This window comes from Saccostrea cucullata, unplaced genomic scaffold, assembly GCF_032062105.1.
Source record: "Saccostrea cucullata isolate Sc308-1 unplaced genomic scaffold, CSIRO_AGI_Scuc_v1 ctg22, whole genome shotgun sequence".
NCBI classification, from domain to species: Eukaryota; Metazoa; Mollusca; class Bivalvia; order Ostreida; family Ostreidae; genus Saccostrea; species Saccostrea cuccullata.
The window spans coordinates 537845-561620 of record NW_026936725.1 but is presented as its reverse complement, the minus strand read 5'-3'; the positions used below and the strand labels follow the sequence as shown (position 1 = coordinate 561620).

Below are 23776 nucleotides of genomic sequence, written 5' to 3'. Positions count from 1 at the left end.
AATAGCTTATTATAGTTACTCGTATCTGTATTTATTAAAAATTGACATATGAAGAAGAAAAAAAGATATTAAAAAGGGACATGGAAAGGTAAGATATAATTAAATTTTGAATCGTTCATTTTTCTAGAGTTAAATCCTTGATGGACATGATATTTCACAATGAAATACGTATATGTAGCAGAGGTATTTACCTCAAAGTCATGTCCAATACTATTTCATTACAATTGAAAATATAATAACATGATAAATAAATATACAAATAGAGTAAAGTGTGCTATACTTGTTCATTCCGGAAAACATTTCGCTAGTTTCCGTTAAAAGTAGAAACATTTTACATGCTGAGGATCCATGATAACTTGTCAAATCGAGAAATGTTCCACCGAGTTTGCAGTCTATATCAAGAGCAACATGAACAATATAAAAGGTAGGAATTTAATTATATCCTTTATTACATCACATATCCTTATTTTTATTATATCGAAAGATAAGATAAAAAAGAAAATTTAGATTGGTGTAAATTTTATTGTAAATGACTCAAATAATAAATTTCTTCAATATTAACTCTTAAGCACTTTGAAACTTACTATGTTCAAATTTTAACCTTTCTGTAACCATTCTATAGTCTTTGTAGCTTTTTTTGTCACTTTAAATCCCATTATTGTTAAATCCAAAATGAAAATTTTATACGGTTTAACTTATCTGATTTAATATATAATCATGACTTAAGTTGTTATTATGTTCCCCAAACGAAGTTGGGGAACATATTGTTTTTACTCTGTTTCTTATTATGTTCCCCAAACGAAGTTGGGGAACATATTGTTTTTACTCTGTTTCTTATTATGTTCCCCAAACGAAGTTGGGGAACATATTGTTTTTACTCTGTTTCTTATTATTATTATTCTTATTATTATTAAGGTCTTCCGTCTTCACGGAAGACCTTATAGTGATTCTACTGTTTCTTATTATTATTATTATTCTTATTTTTTAGACAAATTTTGTGCACGCGATATCTCGAGAACTGTTCATCGGTTTTTCATCAAACTTTCAGGGATGATGCGCTCTTATATGCCATTGTTACATTTGGAAGAATTTTGGAACAAGTCGCTTCCGGTGCCAAGTTATGGCCATTTTTCTGATTTTAAAATGAAATTTTGTCAGTTCGAGATCTGAAGAACTACTAAAGATATGAACTGGAGACTTGTTGGAGAACATAGAGCATGACTTCTAGATATGCGGAATGTCCTTTTCGTGTGTCGTCAGTACTTCCGGTCGCTACCGGAAGCGAATTAAAAAAATCAAAATTTTCAACTTTTTTGTTTCTCATTATTTTTCTTTGATTTTTATAGGGTTAATAAAGACTCTTTACAGAATGCGAAATCTGTAATTTGTTTTAGAATTGAGAGAGCCAATTTTGAGATATTTGCATTTAAAAATTTGAAGCGGCGTTCCCAATGGCGTAATGGTTAGCGCGTTGGATTTTCACGCTGGCGACCCGGGTTCGATCCCCCGTGTGACCGATATTTTTGTATGACTTTCTCGGCTAGATTTTTCGTTTTTTATTTCAGAATCGGACGGAAGACCTCTCGTTGCTCGCAACGAGATCGTTTCTAGTTATTATTATTTTTCTTCCTGGGAAAATCTTTTCCGCGAGTGATCTTGTAAACTACACATCCGACTTAGGTGAAACCTTTTTAGGGTAAGTAGGCATGTTATGTAGATTTGCGGAATCAAGGTCATTTTGCGCGCACGTGCTTGCAAGAGCGCGCACGTGCAAATCTTAAAATGACCAATATATAATGGATATAACCGTAACTTTTCTATTTTGTGACGAAATGTTTTGAAACTTATAATGTAAGGATATATTAGTAGTGTGCACAAGATGACATGGTCAAAATAGCAAGATCGCACGCGCATGCACGTGCACTTTGTTTTGATTGGCTGAAACTAAAGTCTCAATATCTTTTTTGTTTTTTGATAAAATCATTTGAAATTTTGAACATAGTCATACATTAGGGAGATCTACAGCCTGTAATATAAGATTTATCATGAAAGCATGTGCATGCACATGTGCTTGCAAGAGCTCGCACGTGCAACACGAGAAATGTCCAATCTAATTGATACAGACGTAACTATTTAAATTATTGATGAAATGCTTTGATATTCATATTATAAGTATATATAAGAAGGATAGACAAAATGACATGGTCAAAAAAGTAAGATCTCACGCGCATGCACGTGCGCTTCGCTCTGATTGGCTGAAACTAAAGTCTCAATATCTTTCTTGTTTCTTGTCATAATCCTTTGAAATTTTGAACATAGACCTACATTATGAAGATCTACAGCGTGATATATAAGAATTTTCATGAAAGCATGCGCATGACCGCAACCTGAAATCTGATTGGCTGAAACTTTAAATGATTATATCTCCTTTGTTTTTTGACAAGATGCTTTGAAATTTAAAACATAGTCATGCATTAGGATATACTACAATATGATGCAGAAAAAAAAAATCATGAAATCACGCACATGCAAGTGTGCTGCAATCTGATTGGCTTAAACTTGAAATGGCTATAACTCCCTTGTTTTTCAACCAAACAGGATGGGATTTAAAATATAGATAGATATAAGGGACTCCTACAAGAAGGTATGGTCATCATGCACGTGCACGCACGTGCGTGCATTTGGAACGAGTGAAATGAAAAATACGTTTGAAAGAGTGATTTTTCATACTTTTGGACTGAATGCTTTAATATATTGTATATTAAGATATGTAGATAGTGTAGACAAGATGATATGATCATAACGCACATGCATTCACATGCGCACGGGTGCAATGCTAAAATTTGAATATCATTGGTATCCTGCTGAAAAACGTTGTTAAAATCAAAAATGCACAGATTTGTCTTATTTAATGAAGCTTACAGGGAATATGGCACCAAAAAGGAGTTGGGGGGCGTTTGGGGAACATCTGTAACGGTTCCCGTTACAATTAGCACTAGTTATTATTATTCTTATTCTTATTATTATTTTTCTTCCTGGGAAAATTTTGTCCGCGAGTGATCTTGTAAACTACACATCAGACTTAGGTGAAACCTTTTTAAGGTAAGTAGGCATGTTATGTAGATTTGCGGAATCAAGGTCATTTTGCGCGCACGTGCTTGCAAGAGCGCGCACGTGCAAAACTTAAAATGACCAATATATAATGGATATAACCGTAACTTCTCTATTTTGTGACGAAATGTTTTGAAACTTATAATGTAAGGATATATTAGTAATATGCACAAGATGACATGGTCAAAATAGCAAGATCGCACGCGCGTGCACGTGTGCTTCGCTCTGATTGGCTGAAACTAAAGTCTCAATATCTTTTTTGTTTATTGATAAAATCATTTGAAATTTTGAACATAGTCATACATTAGGGAGATCTACAGCCTGTAATATAAGATTTTTCATGAAAGCATGTGCATGCACATGTGCTTGCAAGAGCTTACGTGCAACACGAGAAATGTCCAATATAATTGATACAGACGTAACTATTAAAATTATTGATTAAATGCTTTGAAACTCATAATATAAGTATATATAAGTAGTATGCACAAGATGACATGGTCAAAATAGCAAGATCGCACGCGCATGCACGTGTGCTTCGCTCTGATTGGCTGAAACTAAAGTCTCTATATCTTTCTTGTTTCTTGGCATAATCCTTTGAAATTTTGAACATAGACCTACATTATGAAAATCTACAGCATGATATATAAGAATTTTCATGAAAGCATGCGCATGACCGCAACCTGAAATCTGATTGGCTGAAACTTTAAATGGCTAAATCTACTTTGTTTTTTGACGAAATGCTTTGAAATTTAAAACATTGTCATGCATTAGGACATCCTACAATATGATATAGAAAAAAATCATGAAATCACGCGCATGCACGTGTGCTGCAATCTGATTGGCTTAAACTTGAAATGGCTATAACTCCCTTGTTTTTCAACCAAACAGGATGGGATTTAGAATATAGATAGATGTAAGGGACTCCTACAAGAAGGTATGGTCATCATGCACGTGCACGCACGTGCGTGCATTTGGTACGAGTGAAATGAAAAATACACTTGAAAGAGTGATTTTTCATACTTTTGGACTGAATGCTTTAATATATTGAATATTAAAATATGTAGATAGTGTAGACAAGATGATATGATCATAACGGACATGCATTCACATGCGCACGGGTGCAATGCTAAAATTTGAATATAATTGGTATCCTTCTGAGAAAACGTTGTTAAAGTCAAAATGCACAGAGTTTGTCTTATTTAATGAAGCTTACAGGGAATATGGCACCAAAAAGGAGTTGGGGAGCGTTTGGGGAACATCTGTAACGGTCCCCGTTACAATTAGCACTAGTTATTATTATTATTATTTTTCTTCTTCTTCTTCCTGGAACTTTTTTGTCCGGGAATGATCTTGTAAACTGTTCGTCCGATGTAGGTAAAACCTTTTTAGGGTTAGTAGACATGTTATGTAGATTTGCGGAATCAAGGTCATTTTGCGCGCACGTGCTTGCAAGAGCGTGCACGTGCAACACGCGAAATGACCAATATAATAGATAAAGCCACAACTTTTCTGTTTTTAGATGAAATGCTTTGAAATTTATAATGTGAGGATATATTAGTAGTATAGACATGATGACATGGTGAAAATAGCTAGATCTCACGCGCATGCACGTGCACTTCGCTCTGATTGGCTGCAACTAAAGTCTCAATATCTTTCTTGTTTTGTGACGAAATCCTTTGAAATTTTGAACATAGCCATGCATTAGGATATCCTACAACATGAAATAAAGCAATTATCATGAAAGCACATGCATGCACGTGCGCTGCAATCTGATTGGCTGAAACTTTAAACAGCTATAACTCCCTTGGTTTTCAACCAAACAGGATGGGATTTGGAATATGGATAGATATAATGGACTTCTACAAGTAGGTATGGTCACCATGCACATGCATACACGTGCGTGTACATGTGCTGCAATCTGATTGGCTGAAACTTTAAACAGCTATAACTCCCTTAGTTTTCACCCAAACGGGGTGGAATTTAGAACATAGATAGATGTAATGGACTTCTACAAGAAGGTATGGTCACCATGCTCATGTATGCACGTGCGTGCACGTGAAATGAGTAAAATCAAACATACACTTGAATGAACGTATTTTTAAAATAATTTTGGATTAAATACTTTAAATTCAGTGTATTAAAATATAGATTGTGTAGACAAGATGATATGGTCATGGCGCAAATGCATTCACATGTGCACGTGTGCAATGCTAAAGTTTAAATGATTTTTGTACACTTCTTTGTAAATGTTGTTAAAATCTCAGATGCATAGTTTGTCTTATTTAATGAAGCTTACAGGGAATATGGCGCCAAAAGGGAGTTGGGGAGCGTTTGGGGAACATCTGTAACGGTCCCCGTTACAATTAGCACTAGTTTTCAAAGTATTCTTTAAGAATATATTTTTTATCTGTCCCTAATTCGTATAAATGATGTTTTAGAGAGCAGTAGATCTTTAGGAGACATATGGCGGGGTTACAGATCTACCACGACCTTACACGGGATAGCGCATATTACGGGAGAGAGATCACAACTGTCCTGGTATGTATAAGGATCCGAAAAAGTACATAATAGTATACCAAAAGAGAGAGAGAAAAAATTAAGAGTGAGCGACAACGAAGAACTATTTTATTATTTAAAATACATGAATACATTACGAAAGTATTTGATGAACATAGTTACTCCTGTTACTCTATTTAGCATTTAAAAATGTTATTCATCTAAATAATTTTGTTTAAATTACTTAATATATAAATCCTATTATTATGATAAAATTTTGATGTGATTTCAAATGCTACTATTTTCGAAGGTTTTATCCTTTTATGTCTTTATAAAGGGAAGTACATAATGTAGAAATACGCATTATCCCATTTCAGGTTTGTATTTGTTTAACAAACAACTTCAAAAATTTTCTTTAATAAAATTATGTTACAAAAAAACGTAATAATCACACTAAGATATATCACACTAAGATATATCAGTTTATTTCCCTTAAACCAGTACATATAGAGCTTCAGTCTTTCAGATTTGTTTTGTTTTACAGTGTGTTCTGGGCAGTGTTAACATCAGTTGTACTCATTGCTTTCCTCGTGGTTGCGTCTTTGTTGTTTGCAAACTATGGTGACTTGAATACCTTGACTACAATAAGTGTTAAACTCAAGGAAGAACTGGACTTCCCCGCTGTTACAATTTGTCCATTATCTAAATACAACTTCTCAAAGATTCAGAACAATACATCACTACTAAGGTATTTATCATTGGTGAGCATAACAAGTACCCCATCCTCTGGAATCGAACTTAATTTCAGTGACCCGGAAAATGCCTTTTTACATGAGGATGAAATAGACAGTTGGTTGGCTAGTGTCGGATTTGAAGTGAACAAGACATTTTTGTCTTGTAGTTACAGAGGACAAATGATGAAGTGCTTCGATCTGATTAGAGTAAAACAGACTGACATGGGATCTTGTTTTTTATTTGACAACAGCTTTATGTCCCCCACTTCTAATCCCGGGAAATCCCATGGCTTATCCCTCTTGCTGCACATTGACCAAGACAATTTCCTGCACACAGAAAGCATGGCTGTTGGAATGAGTGTATGTATCTATAGCCATCCTGATTTAAATATTTTAATAATTTTTATAGCGTACAGTACAAAGTATTTAATTTAGGTAGCTATACATCCGAAAGATGAAGAACCAAACATGAACGTTGGCAGTTTCCTTGTCAGTCCAGAAACAGTTACAGAAGTAGTCCTCGAATATAGACAAGTAATTTTGTTTTAAAATACGTATTTATCTTTGACAGATTCTTACATCAGCTATATACATGTATTCTTTACATAATATTTTCTGATTTATTCTCAACGCAGTGCATTTCTCACCTGGAAAATTCTAATAAGTTTAAGACCCATTGCTAATTTTTCTTTCTTCGAAAAATTACCCATTCTGTTGGCAAATCTTGTGATATTCTATAAAATAAGAGTTGAAGATATCGAGTTTAAGAATATTATTTGATACACGTTTATAAAACACCTGCCTGACAATATTACAGGACGTGTATTTAGCTGCCCCCTATGTGGCTTTTACTGACGGTTACTGTGATGACGTCACCAGTCCGAACTTTAAGTCCCCTTTAAAGTACCACGATATATACAGCCATCACGCCTGTGTCCGAGAGTGCAAGAGCAGATTTATAATTAGTCAGTGTGAATGTAGGGGCCACACGTATCCAGGTTCGTCTTTTTAGTCAAATTTTTAAAAAGTTATTTGAATTTTATTTACTAAATACATTTTATTTTCCTGGCGTTACTATATATTTTTCTAGGACTGGAGAAACTGTGTTCTTTTCACAAGATACATACTTGTGTTCATGCACAAGAAGGTGAGCTGCTTTATGTCGTTGATCGCAGTTAAATGATTGTAAAGGTTGTTGGAGAAAAACTTAAAAGTGTGTTTAAAACGTTTTCCTGTTTTAAAGTAGTTTTTTGAAACATGATCTTGAAGTAATATATATACAAATTAGGGCACTTGAAAGAGATCGATCCTGCTTTTTAGTACATGTATTATGCATTCATATTAAAAGAAACTTGTTTTCAGATGTATTTGAGCAATTAAACTCACAAAGAGATATATGCTCATGTCCAAGACCGTGTATTAGGACATATTTTGAAAAAGAAATATCGTTGGCAAGGCTTGGCAAAAGTTCTTCAGTATTCAGAAGCAATGGACAAAATTTTAGCAGGTTTGTATGTCAGATTATTTCAAATTCCAAACTGATGGACGAAGTGTCAACAATTTGGTACCTGTATATGTTTTTGTTTAGATTATGTCATTTACACATTTAAATGTATTTTAAGCATTGAATATGTATATTTTTGGCGACTAGGAAAATAGGATTTTGAAAGATGGGTGGATGCTTAATGGATATAAACTTGGAACAACCTAAAATTTGTCCTAAATACAGGAAACTCGTAAAAGTTTTATTCAAACATTCATTAATTTTTATATTGATTTAATATCTACAGTAGTAGATTTAGATACACATTTGTATAAGAACAATTAAATTCACTGAACAGTGGATGAACTTACAACAAGTAGCTTTTGCATTCATCAATTGTTTATGACATGTACATCGAATCTTATTGTAGGGAAAATTTAGCGCAGGTGTCTATATATTACCGTTCATTGATCAGAGAGAGGAGAAAACAGGTACCGAAGATGAATTTACTCAGTCTTTTAGGTATAGTTACATGTATTTGAGCATTTGATTAATGTACAATGCATGTAGTATCAACTTAAGGACAAATATGCTGCAAGTGCAATAAATTACTTTTGTATCATTTGTAGGCAATCTTGGTGGCTACATGGGTATATTCCTTGGAGCTAGTATTCTAAGTTTAGTGGAGTTAGCTCAGGCCATTCTACAGACAGTTAAACACACAATCAAAACTATAAGACTGAGAAAAAACAAAGAAGAGAACTCTAAAGATGACGTTTATGTTATCATGGAACAAATATATCCTTAAAATTTGCTGAATACTGAATTGTCTGTTTCACAAGAAGAATTATATGAAATGTTTTAGTTGTCTTTGATGAAATGAGCACGTTCAGTTGTCTTTTTTAAAAAGTCAAATGAATTTGTAGGGTCGTCTTAAAGATGATATTACCAGTAAGAACAATTATATATATATTGTCCTGGAGTCGGAAAGTTTACGACAACAATGTCGAAAATGACGACAACGACAGAAAGCGGACGAATTTCAATCATAAAAGCTCACTTGAACTAAATTTCTTGGAATAAGACATATTTTGTTTCCAAAGCAATATTGGGCACCAGTTTCACTTGACAGTTTCTGCTGTAACAATACTGGTTCTTTGGTTGGATTTGTTAAGGAAACACTTGACCATTCTCAAGATGCGCCTCAGAAACACGTAGGCTGTGAGAACAACCACTTCGAACACCTCTGTTATGGTCAGTAAGCTTGCTCCTAGAAAGATTCCCAGATATCCTCCAATATTCCCTGAAAAAGAAACGTGCTTTTTGTTTAATTTAAAGTCATCAGTTTGTAAATTCCATGGTCGATACAATGACCTCGTCAGCAAAATACAATTTATCATTGAGTCAAATGCTGACAATGGTAATTTCCATTCTTATGTTGATACGATATATCATGGTGAGCTTGAGATTAAAGACACCACAGAGTCTTTCAAAACTGTGTCATATTTGGCTATTTTACTTGAAAAAGACGTTAATGGTAATCTAACAACCAAGCTGTATAATAAACGTGATGACTTAAAATTTTTCTCAACTTCCATGGCTTATGTAGCAATATTACGTATGCAGCAATATACCTTCATCATCTGCATACGGAGTATATATATCTCAGTTGATTCGATACGCAAGAACATGCTCTATGTATGAACAATTTCTAAAACGAGGTAAATTATTGACAAACAAGTTGATGACACAATAATATCAGCAGTCTCGTTTAAATTCACCATTTCGTAAGTTCAATGGTCGATACAATAACCTTGTCAGCAAATACAATTTATTATTGAGTCAAATGCTGACTAGCGTTTTTCATACTAATTGTTAGGCCATTATAAACACACTGAATTGTCGACGGATTTTCTCGTTATAACCCGAACGTGACAAGGAGCACACGAAGGGTGTGACCAATTGACAGGGTATGCTCACTCCTCCATGGAACCTGATCCCACCTATGATGTTTTCCAGGTCCGTATTTTCTCTGCTCGAATTTTGCATTCGAGCTTGAATACTGTTCGTAATTCCATATATATAAGTATTCCATCTACTAATTAGCGATTTTCCATGGGATTAAATACTGTAATTGTGTTTTATATGCATATATAATTTTTTACTGAAATGGACACTTAGTACATACATCTTTAAAAAAGTTATATTTTTTTTGTTTTAGTGTAATTTTTTGCATAAAATATTACATACCCAGTACGCTTGTTATGTCTACCTTTGGTACTTGCTCAATTGTGTGCGTTACAAACGTATCGTAATAAAACTTCAGCTCCAAATAATTAGTACTGTAATAAAGATTGTTTTCTATAAAGTATTGTTCATTCAAAATGTATACAATGAATTTCCTTAAGTACAATGACAAAATCTCAATCTGACCTGATATTTGTAATGTTATACAGACTATGTAGTATTTCTCGGAATTTCTCGGAGGGAAATTGGGCCGACGAGATTTCTTTTTCATAGTACACCTCTTCACACGGTAAGGGACAATTACATTCAGCCTGATGCCCGGGATTGCTGTCAAAAAAATCTAAAAGGAAAAAATTATAAATAAATCATTCGGAAATTAAAGCAATGATAATATATTTTACACATTTTCTTATCATTATCTTCGTTTAAGAATTCAATTTATAAGAATGGTATGCATTTTTCTGAAAATTCAGTTAGCAAACCTCTTGTTTTCAAAGCACACTCAAATTCCTGTGCAATAGTACAGATGATTTCCTCACCTATTGAAAAAAAATTGGTAGAATTATAATAGAAAATATTTAAATACTTTGAAAAAAAATAATTTTTTTTCATTCAACTATTAACGCGAAAAAAATGTAAAGATTGATCAATATTCCTTCAAATAATCGGTATGATAAATAACATAACTTTTTTATGATAAAGTCACTGTAGCACGATATTGACGTTTTAAATATTTAAGGTTTTGATAAAATAAAAGGGAAAATTAAAGGGTCTTGAAAAAAAGAAAAAATTCAAATTCGTTTCTTCTTCCTTTATTTAAATTCTATCTTTGATAAGTAGATGTAAAGGTGTATAGGGGGCACTAACTGAGACAGTTTCAAGCAATTTAACATTCATCATAATAAAAAGGGGACAATTTGATTGTTCAAAACTATGAAAATTCTTCGTCATACGTTTTACTGTACTTAAAAATTTCTTGTTTTCATCTGTTTTAATTAACTTTTATTATTGAAAGTTTTCAACGTCATACCAGTGGTAAATACATAATTATATGAATGCTTTGAACCAGTTTCTAAACGTTTTTTTTGGAAAAATCATTGAAAATGCAAACACTTACACCTATGTATTGAAAGATAAAGATTTGAAAAATTATTTTTCTCCTCTTTTCGACGGAGTAAATCAAATTTTTGAGGTTAGGGTTATATTTTTTGAAAGATAAATAACAAATAAAATCTTTCCATGACTAAAATATGATTTTTTTTTCAAAGTGCGTTAAGTGTCTCCATGGTAAAATATATTGATGTAGACCTCGCAAAAAAAATTTTTGCGTTGAGTAAACATTTGTTTCAAAGTGCGTTGATTTTGTCCCATACTTTGAAAATTTTTTTCAAAGTGCGTAATTTTTTCAAAATCTTGCCACATTGAAAATTTATTTATACTGTTTCATTAACTCGCGCGTTAGTCAATGGTATGGTGCACAAACGTTTGCAGATAGGTTGAGACTATATCTTTCAAAAAATAATGATTCATTGCTTAAGTAAAACCACATCATAATAAAGAAGGTCCATCGCATAAGACAGCTATGGCGATCCATAGACTGGTTTTATTTCAATTTATAACTGAATCTTACCCTTTTCTGTTATCAGGCGACATTCGCATCTTTTAATGATAAAGTTGGAGCGGCATTCTCTGAGGCACGCGTAATAGCTGTATCTTGAATAATGTTTCAAGGGATTTCGAAAATCTGGGTCGCTAGTTTTTGTACAGTAATTTGTTCCGAATGCTTTGTATGGCCTCGGCAAATATGTATGCTAAAATTTAATAAATGTTTTAATTACAACTTGAAGGCTTAATGAAAATAATAATTTCTTTAAAAGAACTAAAAATTTTTCTTGAATTCATATGAATGCGGTACTAGATTAATATTCTCTTTATGAAATGATGGGTAATTATTTAAAGCGTATAGATTTTAATATTACCTACATCTCCTAATATCATTTTTAAAATGCTCGCGTAAATTTAATTAACTTCAGTTACACATTTACTTCAATTGTACTTTATGACTTTTGTCTACATTTTCCTTTCTTACCTTGCTTTTCCTTATCGGTACATACGTGACTGTACCAGGACTAACAAAAAAGCTTTTATCTCCTATATTTGGCTCAACATCTCGGTGGTGAATTGCAACCTGTAACCATTTTTCGGGAATTAAGCATCTCTTTATACATATTATATAAACATGCAAGAGAAAACAAGAGCATTGGAAATCGGGGCTTCCGTTTACAAGCATATTAATTTTAGTAGTTGTACAGTTTGCGAGTAGCAAGCAATAGTTAAGGATGTTTCATTTAATCTTACATGTATTTATGCTTCACAAATGTCGACTTTACTTAAAGTTACATAATGTGTCAAAATCATATGTTTCCTTTAAGATATATGTAGCATATAGGGAAAGACTTTTCAAAATTATGAGTATATAGCGAAGATATGACAATTTAACTGCACTGCATAGCAAGAAAAGACTGCACAATATAAGTGCCGGTGTAACGACGAAAAGTGACCCCCGTTTTCTACGTAGAAATTTGACCCCCTGGTCAATACTGTAAACCAACTTTTATTCGCGACGACTTTATTTCGCGATTTACCAGGCATAAACCAGTTCGCGACGATTAATTTTCGCGACCAAGACTTTTTGTATCTGTTTTTAATAGACAAATATACTATAAGGACTAGTTCGCGGCGAGAAATATTCGCGATGGCGAGGCTCTCGCGAACTTCGCGAAAATTTCTCGCACACGAATAAAAGTTGGTTTACAGTATTCTACGTAGAAAAATGACCCACTTTTCTGTAGAAATCATGGCCTTAGGGTCATTTTTCTCCGTGTGCATTGTAGAAAAATGACCCCGTAGAATAGTGATCCCTTGTCATTTTTTGATGCAGAAACATTCGTTTTGGTAGGGATATTCTTGTTAGGCGAATGTATACGAGTAATATTAAGCAGTCTTATGCTTTGAAGTGTTAATTTCTGAAAGCTTTTAAGCTTAAATAACGAAATCAAAGCTATACAATACCTTACATTTATAATACAAACCGTTAAATCCCCATTAATTAAAACAATATCTATTAAAATGTTCTAAGGTTTGTTACATGTATGTGCTGAAATTCTTGGAATCTTGATTCGAAATAATTAAGATATAAAAGGTATAACAATTGAGGGTGAAGAGTACAAACTCTCCCAATATGCTGATGATACTTCTATTATCTCTTATCTTAAACTAAAATGATATGGATTGGAAGTAAAAACTTTTCAAGGGAAGTATTTCATCAGTCAAGGTGGAAGCTTCTAGGAATAAAATTTTCATTAAACTTGGATGAAATGCTCGATCTTAATTATTCCATATAGCTAAATGAAATCAAAAGTTTGTTAGGTAAGTGGAGTTTGAGGAAACGTATCCCAATCAGAAGGTCAAAACAATAATTAAAACTTTAATATTACCCAAACAAAACCATCTATGTCTTACTTTACCAAACCCTAAGTCAAATTTTTTGAAGATGTTTGAGACCGAAAAGTATTATTTTCTATGGGGTAGCAAAATTCATAAGGTAAAGAAAAATGTTATAATTCAGGACTATAAATATGGAGGTCTAAAAATGAGTGATTATACAGAATTCATTTCTGCTCTAAAATCAAGTTGGATCAAAAGACTTATTCACTCACATGCAAACTGGATAAAACTATTTGAAGCTGAACTAAAAGAAGATACAAACAATCTTTGGATAAGGGGTTCTGATGGAATAATCCAAAGTTTAAAATTTATAATAAATCTTTCTTTTGGAAAAACTATTTCAACGAAGGCATTGTTTTTTCTTACTGACCTCTTTAACAATGAGGGTAGTTTTGTAAGTCTCGACTCATTAATAAACTTGAAAGTGAAAACAAATTTGTTGATTATAATGGTCTTAGAATAGCAGTGTTAGATAGACTGAAAAATATAAAAAGTGATGAAATTAAAAATACTAAGTTGATTTGACCACATATTCCAAATTCCATTTTTAGCTCTACTGGTCAGAGACCAGAAGAGCTTATGCGATAATAATGCGTCCGTCGCCCGTCCGTCCGTCTATCTGTCTGTCTGTAAACAATTTTTCAAAATGCTATTCCACCTAAATTTTTGGTCTGATTTCAATATAACTTGGCACACAAGTAGACTATACTAAGATACAGAATTCTGTGCATCGGTTTTCGATTTTGATGAACGGTGTTGCCGTGGTTACTAAAAATAGAACTTTCTGTGAAATTCTTTCAAAATGCTATTTCTCCTGTAGATGATTTCAAAGAACGGTGTTGCCATGGTTACTAAAAATAAAAATTTCTGTGAAATACTTTCAAAATACTTCTCCTCCTACAGTTTTGGTCTGATTTCAATATAACTTGGCACACAAGTAGTCTAAACTAAGATACATAATTCTGTATATTGGTTTTTAATTTCGGAAAACAGTGCTGCCATGGTTACTAAAAATAGATTTTTTTTTTGAAATTTTTGCCAGTAAATATAAGAATGTTCCAAAAACAGACGCTGAAGTTGTATTAAAGAGGATCACAGATAGAATTTTTATTGAAAAATTTTTGTTGTTGAAGAATTGTACATATGAGTAATACGAAAGGCATGCATTGGCAAAAAAATGCGATATCTTGTTAGCAATTGAGTTACATATACATGTATATATACATCCTATAAATTATTTGAGTGATTTTATATCTTTTTTGTATTATTTGAAATAGAAGAATTGTTTTCTATTGCTGACCCCCCTTTTTTGGATTTTTTTCCTCCTTCAAAACAACTTTCACATTCTATAAGTATAATTATGTATTGTGTGTAAATCAAATGTAACTGTGTACCAAAAGATGAAAATTGTCATACATGTAAAAATGTCATAATAAAAAAAAAAAAATTCTAAGGCTTTAAGAGCGCATTAATAGAATCGTTTTTTTTTTTTACATTTTATACAGCAAGTTGACTCAGTTGTCAATTAAATTTTTAAAAAGGTCATTTTCTAGCTGGTTTCAGAAAAAAGTTTTGAAAGTTTCCATAATTAAATCATTATAAAACTCTTTGATTTTTCCATGGGAAATAAATTTGCAAAAATCAAAAAATAATTTTGTTTTTCAAAAGTTTAATGGTTTTGATCCCTACTTTTAAAACTAGCGCGAAAAAGAGCGCTGGCTTAGAAAATTAGATCTTATAAGAATACAAAATACATGATAATGTATTTGGTTTTCTATGAATGAGGTTTCAAACTTCTCTTAAAAAATAGGGATGATTTAATTTGTAAATATTAAATAAATAAGTTTTACATATACTTACATGTGATGATTTTATGAGGGTATTTTTACCAATAGAAAAAAAAACAAATGTTGGATTAAGAAAAAGTTGTTACTTTACATATTATACTTATGCCTCTGTAAACAAAGTTTCGGGGGTATGTAGTTTTTTACCTGTCCTTCCGTCTGTCTAGCTGTCTATTTGACCGCAAAAACTTGAACCTTGCCCATAACTTTAGACTGGGTGGGACTATATATGGCTTTCATGTTTCACATGTGTATTTCTGTGACAAGACCTTTTTTTGTACAACCAATTTTGACCTTTTGACCTTGACCACGGAGTTTAACCCACTTTCTTGCAAAAATTCCAAACTTTTACTTTGGCCTTAACGTTTAACGTTTGGACGGTATGTGCTAGGACTAAATAGATATCGAAGTAATGGCATGATATATAGAGTAAGTTCATTTGTATTTGCAAAGTTAGTGTCTAAAAAATCTCAGAAGAAAGGCGATGTTACAGCAACCATTTGTCAGGTTTGTGGGCTAAAACGTGTTGAAAAGGGAAGTTTTTTATGAATTCATTGATATCTTTAAAGATTGAACTATTATTCACTCAGATGTTCATTTTTGCCAGTTTTGAAAGATTTTATTTATATCATTATAAGACCGTTCTCGATGTTTATGGTATTTCCCGTATATACAGGAAAAAGTATAGTACCTTACATGTATATGAGGTATTTAAAATGCAGGTATTTTAAAGCAGAATGCATACAGATGTATATGTAAGTTTAAGGTAAGGGCTATGGTAATTGAATTTATATAGTTAAATTACTTTGCTTTTCTTGCTTCTATGCTATGTTTTTTGGATTTGTAAAAAATTTCAAAGTTTATAGTTATCAGAAACATATCACACCATTTTTGGAACAAAATCTTGATTAAAAAAACACCGACCCAAAAATATAATCATAAATTTATGCTCCTCAATGAATTAATATTCATTGGAATTTTGAAAGCCAAAAATAAATCCATACCAGATACATTGACTGTGATACTACTATTAAGATATGCTATCAAATATATGTTAGAAGGATTAAAGTACATAAAAAATCCCCCCTACATACATTTGAGAGTATGGAAAAATATCAGGAGACACAGATATAAGGTTCTATTGTATAAAAAAAAGTAGGGGGTCAAATTTCTACGGGAGTCATTTTTCAACGAGTGTGGAGTCATAGAATTACTGGTCTGGAATGTTTTTCTACAGTCGAAAAATGACCCTACTTGTCGTAGAATATTGACCCGGGGTCATTTTTCTATGTAGAAAAATGACCCCCTGGTCAATATTCTACGGGGGTCACTTTTCGTCGTTACACCGGAAAACAAAGGTTATATCTACTGTTTTGATGTTTTTGTGTATGTCAAGGTCACGCCACTTTTATTTTTAGCTCAAACTTAATTCAACTAGAGCATGCAAAGATGAGAAATATGTTCTAACTAGTTTTTAAAAAAGATTGCATCAAATTTTTTGGTCTACTTACATTCAATCATGGGTACTTATTTCAGACCATGGTAACTATGGTAACTTATTCAATTGAAACATGGAGATAACGAACATTATTCAAGATCAAAAGTCCATAAAACAGTACAAAATAGAAGCAGAGCAAAACGGACCTCCAAAACATCAGTGGTGGGATCAGGTGCCATGGAGGAGTGAGCATCCCCTGCCCACCGGTTACACTCGCCGTGTGCTCCTTGTCATGATCGGGAAATAACGGAAAAATCCGTTGTCAATTCAGTATATAAATAATGGACTAATAATCAGTATGAAAAACGTCAGTCATCATTTGACTCAATGATAAATTAAATTCGCTGACAAGGTCATTGCATCGACCATAGAACTTACAAAATGATGACTTTAAACAAGACTGCTGAAATTTTTGTTTCATCAACTTGTTTGTCAATAATTTACCTCGTTTTAGATATTGTCCATACGTAGAACATGCTCTTGCGTATCGAATCAACTGAGATACATAAACTCCGTATGCAGGTGATGAAGGTATATTGCTGCATAAGTAAGGGAAGTTGACGATAGAAAAGTTAAAGTCATCACGTTTATCATAAAGCTTGGTTGTTAGATTACCATTAACGTCTTTTACCAGTAAAATATCCAAATATGAAACAGTTGTGTCAGACTCTATGGTATCTTTTATCTCAAGCTCACCAGGATATATCGTATCGACATACGAATGGAAATTACAGTTGTTAATTGACAATATGTCGTCGAAATACGTCGTCGATATATAAATATGGAGTTGAAGGCAACAACAAGTGTATTTTTCTTTTCACGAATAAGATTTTGCACAAATTCTGCTTCATATGAATACAAAAATAGGTTTGCTAATAACGGGGCGCAATTGGTACCCATGGAAATTCTTAAAGATTGTTGGAAGACCTGGTCTCCAGAAACAACATATTGTTAATTAGAAACTCAAGCATCTTTTTGATGTAGACTTCAGAGTACTTTTGTGTACAATCGGAATGTTTTTTTAACAAAATAATTTTGCAAATGAGCAATGACAAGGTAGGTAAATTTACAAGTTTCACTTTTCTGTGCACGCATACAATAGGGAGGAAGTAGTAAAGAAATATTTTCGTTATGGGGCATACTGAAATTATTAATTTTTACTTCTATTTTCCTCCATAAAAAACAACCTTTAGGTTCTGAAACCTGTAATTTTCTGAAATCTTATACTTTTAGGTATTGATCAAAATTTACTTAGGTCATGCAAAAATTCTACGTTTGTCAATTTTCCCCTTAGTACGTCACGGTGTCTCTTTAAAATTAAACACAATTATTTTCAAGTTCAAAATATGGATTATCTAGATCTGCAAAATACAGTTTCACGATTCGTAAAGTACATAGTTTTGCATAAAAAGTTAACAAAGTAATATAATTTCTAAAAGAAAACAGTTTATTTGATAAAACATGTTATCGATTAGTTTATTTGATAAAACACGTTATCGATTAGTGAATATTATCTAAATTATTGTAGATTATGATAATATTTTAATTATGTTAAGGATCGAGTAATAATGAAGTTTAAAATAATGATGCATGCTAAACAGCACACTTAAAATTGGTTAATCGTTCGTAATAATAGTTTTACATATAAAAATTGCAAAACATATTTTATTGTAAATAAAAACATTTTTGGCAGCAAATTTTGTAATGAGATACTGTTGTTATAATTATTATACTCATCATTGATAACATAAATAATTAAGGTCTTTGAATTAGCCACCAGACATGTAGGTGGGGGGCATCATTTATTGTTGGCAACTGGTGAATAATTACACAAGTCAACAGATGGAATTTGCAACCTGGCATGGCAGGGACACCGTGTATGCAATAGCCATGGTGGTTAGTCAAATAAAAGGTATTTTATGGAAACAAATACAGTATGAAATGAAATTAAAAGTTTTTTAGTTATGGGAAAAATTTGGGTGACAAAAATATAGTTTACGCTTCAAAAATGATGATTGATAGTTTACAATAGAGGAATCACTTAATAGAGTATGCCAGAGCATCAACGAATTTGGAACGTTGGATAATTTGCATAACGGGCGAAGCCAACAAACTAGACAGTTATTCCTTATATTTCCATTTCATTGTGAAAAAAAATTGTAAATTGAGAGATTTTGAAAATGTTGTCTACTAGATTTTAATAACACGAGGCCTCCCATACCAATTTCAATAGATGACGGCAAATACAAAGACAGACACACAAGATTCACATGCAGGTCTCCTTTATTAGCTCTGGACCTATCGCTTGGCAAAATTTACATTCCGGTGGAAGAATAAAGAAATCAACTGAGTTTAAAATAGGCACCGCAGAGAAAACAACTTGAATAGATATTGAAACATTGAAGTATCAACGGCTAAACTACATATATGCTAGGCTTAATTTTCTGATTTTTTTTTCGGATCCATATCGCATATTTATTATTCTTTCAAGAAGGATACAAAATAGAAGACGGAGAAAAGCAAGAAGAAATGCTTCTTTAATGTTTACCTGTAATCCAGCGCCCCTGTTACTCCCCACGACATAATTAACCTGGTCCAAATTGACAAACATCGACAATCCTTTTTTACTTCCAGTTAACCTGCTTACTTTGGGAGGATTCGTTGAGGGGCCATTGTACGTAAAGCACATACCAATGTCTGTTTTTCTTTTTTCCCAAAGCTTATGACTTTCAATTTTCCCTCCAAACTCGAAACTGAATATCATAGTTTCAAGATCGTAACTAGTGTATTCCAACCAGGACTCGTTTCTTGGTTCATGTAAAACAGCGTACTTTGGATCGGAAATATTAATTTTGTTTCCAATAGCTATATGCCGGTAGATATCGTATACATCACTGAAGTTTTGTAATTTTGAAATGTTCAAAGGACTGTAATTGCAGATGGTTACGGTTGGGAATTCCATAGCGTCGGCCATTTCCACCCGAATGTTGATTAGTGTTTCGTAGGAAAAATACGACATGGCAAAAATTACGAGGACCGATGCAAGGCAAGCAAGCATAAACACCATCATGACAGTCCAAAATATTCTGGAAAAAATCAAAAATAACTTTCAAAAATATTTTCGGGGGGAGGGGGGTTACCCCACCAAATAGCCAAACATTCTACATGTAAAAAAACAAAAACAAAAACATCATATCAGTCAAACAATTTCTGGACAAAGAGCACAATCATCGTAGTACATGTACAATACTTTCTGAGGGAAAAACATCATAACAACTAGTCCCAAAATTCTGGAGAAGCAAAATCACCACAGTTCAAAAAATGCTGTTAAAAACACAATCTAAACAGTATGAAAAGTTAAATTTTTTTGAAAGCCACTATCAAACAGTCCAAAAATTTGGGAGGGGAGAGAATTTAAGATACATTCACTTCATAGAAAAATACAGATTGGTAGAAAATATTCTGGAGAAAAACACATCATAGCAGTCAAAAATAATAATGATTATAATAATAAAACAAAAGTCTAATAAATATTCCTTAAAAATACTTTTATCAGAACTGTTAAAAGATTCAGCTGAAAAAAGACTGATAATTACAAAATGTACAAATTCTGGGGAGAATACACCATCATACAAGTTCAAAACATTCTAGAATATGTTGGAAAAAAACTTCAATACAGTTGAAAACTACTGGGAAAATCCAAACATAGACAGTCCAAAATTCTTGGGGGAAACTCATGCAACATAACAGTCCAAAACCCCCTTAAATATAATATAACAATTCAAAAATTCGAGGGGGGCACCATCATAACAGTCCAAGAGATTCTAAAACAAGTCACCGTCAATGATATTATTATGGCAATCGAACATACACGCCATAAATGTCACAAATATTCTGAAACAAATAACAGTAATCTAAGCACGACAACACAAGCAGTCTCCAAAATTCCACAGACCGTAGGACAACAAATGTCCTAGGATGTCAAAATTCCTAGATAGACAAAAATCCCAAGAGAACAAAGTGGTAGTATAGTTCTAGAAAAATCCACTACATTTCCTAGCCCCCGATAGTAAGAGGTAGTAAGAGGTCAAAATCGATTAAAACAGAGTACTTGTATCTTATAACATTATTCAACATCAGTCAAAAGTGGAAAATTAAAATTTATTTCAAGTTTATACGTTTGATAAAAAAAATAACATAAAAAAAAACTACCCATGAAAAATGGTCTTCCGGCCAGAAATTCGACTGACGCCGTGCATGGACGTGCTGTCCAGGAGCTCCTTCCATACCTGACGTAATGACGTTTCACCAGAAGAACTTTTAGAAGGACGTTCCGAGGACTGGTCTACAAAATACGAATCCTCCAAAACACCACCGACTCCGCCTTTCATTTCCATTAAAGTCTTAGACTCTTAGACATAGAATTTAATACTTTCTAGCACAATCACCATCAACAAGTACCGTACGCAGCATTTAAACTAATTGACTTAACAATTTTATGATTAGTAGACTTAACATCAATTATGTAGGTCAATTTTAAGTCAATAAAACCCATTTCAATTTCATTTCTGTATCAGTTACATCATATGTAAATCAATGTTTATTGTACATCAAACAATGTTCATGGACATGAAAGGGTTCTGCATTCAAGGTCAGTATATGGCCATTACTTCCGAAACAGAGAGTTTGAATACATCCATTTGATCTCATTTGTCGATTTCATAGTTCTGTTTGACAATATTTGCTTGACCTATACACATATTGTACACAGAGATGGAGCAATCAATTGATGAAATATTTCACGCGGACTCTGGCTGATTCTACACAGGTCTGTGTAATCTTTGAAATGTTATAAAATAGTTTTCTGACGTAAGTTGTTCTTGCAAAATTCGCATTCAATTCAATGGCAAATAGAACTGTCACTTAATAGTTTGTCATATAAAATAATTTTTTTTAATTCCCTTGCAACTGCCCTCTTGAAAAAATATCTGTCTGCTTATGGGTACTGTATATTACGATAGAAGTAAATATGTATTGTTCAGATTTTCTTAAACAAGTGATGGCACATGTATGTATTATATGTATGTATCTATAATGACATGGAACTCACATAAGAGTTGAAAATAACAAAATCAAGATACATTTAAGAAATGAATTTAATTTTTGAAGATTCATGAGATTATGAACTACGACGCTTCACGCCGGCATATGTCATGAAGCGCGTTAGTTACATATTATGTATATGTAGTTCATGAGAAAATGAACTGCATTTTATTTTGTGAAGAATCATAGGGGAAAATTATTGGAAATGTAAATATTTTAAAATGTTTAGGAATTAATCACGTGATCATTCTATGTCTTGTCATGATTGATATTCAAGGTATGTTTATCAGTACATCCCAAATACTACATTTTACGTTGGTATACTTGTTCAGTCAAATGCAAGTCTTCCGAAAACTTCATTTTAATTAATTCCCACAAATTTCTTAACCCATAAAATAAAACAACTATACTTAACCCATAAAATAAAATCTTCACGGGTAAAAAATTTAGTTCAGAAACAAGTACCTGTGCATATAATTATATTTCAGCTTAAGGACAGATGATACAAACACATTTTTTCTTTGAAAAGATTTAATAGCATGTCACAAGTTTAGAAATGTGGATGGTTCTTACAATTTTTTCCCCTAAGAACTGGAATATGAAAAAGACTTGGAAAATATTAGTACTATTTCAATGAAAAAACAAATATAGACAAATCACATTCAGTAAAGGTTTACAGGTGAAAACAAATTTCAGAAAATGTTAATATGGTGCTAAAAGTGTAATATAAACTTAAGAAAAATATACCAAGCCAGGTGATTTTTATTAGGAAAAGCTAAATGGTAAAATTCAGCCTATGTGATGTTACTAATTTTTTGTAATTTTGATCTTCCTCTTAAAATTCACCTGGCTTGGTATATTTTTCTAAAGCTCATATTACACTTTTAGCGCCAGGATAACATATTCTGAACTTTGTTTTCATCTGTAAACCTTTACTGAGTGTGTTTTGTTCATATCTCTAATTATATTGAAATATTAGTAATATTTTCAAAGTCTATTTCATTTTCCAGTTCTTAGGAAAAAAAATTCTTAGAACCATCCACTTTTCTAAACTTGTGACATGATATTAAATCTTTTTCAAAGAAAAAATTTGTTTGTATCATCTGTCCTTAAATGTACATCATGTTTTCGAAGGCGGGCTCTATTGCTATGGATTCTGAATTCATGTCTAAAATTAGTATTACAGTAAAGAAGTATATTGTTTATATAACATGTCAATCATCTGATTGGTCACCCCAAAAATACTTTGTTACAAATCTCTCTGATTCTATATGCAGGTACTCTAAGTTGATACTAGATTTACCGGTATGGTGAATTTCCTCAATAACAACACGTTTTTCTAGAAGACCACGTCTTTCAACAAACTGCTGAAATCCCGATGGGCACAAATTGTGCTCATTTATTTGCTGACGTTTTTATACTCCTATTAAGAATAATTTATCTAAAATTTTCACATGAGATGAGGAAAACACGTCTGTGGCCTTCAACTCAACAATCAGATATACATGTATAGACGACGTTTTATGAATTAACTTTAGAGCTAATTCCATATATACATGGACTCGATTTGAAATAAAAGACACCATAGAATCTGTCACATCTGCTTCATATTTGGACGTTTAACTGACTCTAGACGACAGAGGCCAACTAACAACTGAATTGTACACGTGTTTGACAAACAAGATGACTTCAGCTTTTCCATCAACATTAATTATTATGCAGTTAAGGTCGGATGAATGCAGTATGAAACATG

The 23776-nt window shown here is 32.6% G+C and overlaps 2 protein-coding genes across 2 annotated transcripts; one reads left to right on the top strand and one right to left on the bottom strand.

Annotated features, from left to right (window-relative positions):
• Positions 1-80: 80 nt before the first annotated feature.
• LOC134246350 (acid-sensing ion channel 1C-like) lies at positions 81-8706 on the top strand. The gene is made up of 7 exons (XM_062728701.1): positions 81-88; positions 6152-6701; positions 7159-7339; positions 7432-7488; positions 7704-7848; positions 8255-8346; positions 8454-8706. Exons 1-7 carry the CDS (start codon positions 81-83, stop codon positions 8630-8632), a joined length of 1212 nt encoding a protein of 403 aa, XP_062584685.1. The 3' UTR covers positions 8633-8706.
• A 239-nt stretch (positions 8707-8945) lies between these two features.
• Positions 8946-19894, bottom strand: LOC134246349 (acid-sensing ion channel 1B-like). Its single transcript, XM_062728700.1, has 7 exons — positions 19469-19894; positions 12161-12259; positions 11702-11882; positions 10554-10610; positions 10258-10411; positions 10075-10166; positions 8946-9127 (listed from the first exon to the last, which is right to left on the bottom strand). The coding sequence occupies exons 1-7, from the start codon at positions 19892-19894 to the stop codon at positions 8946-8948; spliced, it is 1191 nt and encodes a 396-aa protein (XP_062584684.1).
• Positions 19895-23776: the final 3882 nt, after the last annotated feature.

Coding starts and splice junctions, on each gene's coding strand:
- LOC134246350 (XM_062728701.1), top strand. Junction 7,340..7,431: donor TAGGGGCCACACGTATCCAG/GTTCGTCTTTTT, acceptor ATATTTTTCTAG/GACTGGAGAAACTGTGTTCT. Junction 7,489..7,703: donor TTGTGTTCATGCACAAGAAG/GTGAGCTGCTTT, acceptor ACTTGTTTTCAG/ATGTATTTGAGCAATTAAAC.
- LOC134246349 (XM_062728700.1), bottom strand. CDS start 19,894: ATGGCCGACGCTATGGAATTCCCAACCGTAACCATCTGCAATTACAGT. Junction 10,412..10,553: donor GTGTGCTTTGAAAACAAGAG/GTTTGCTAACTG, acceptor TTTTCCTTTTAG/ATTTTTTTGACAGCAATCCC. Junction 9,128..10,074: donor AGACATAACAAGCGTACTGG/GTATGTAATATT, acceptor TTTCTTTTTCAG/GGAATATTGGAGGATATCTG.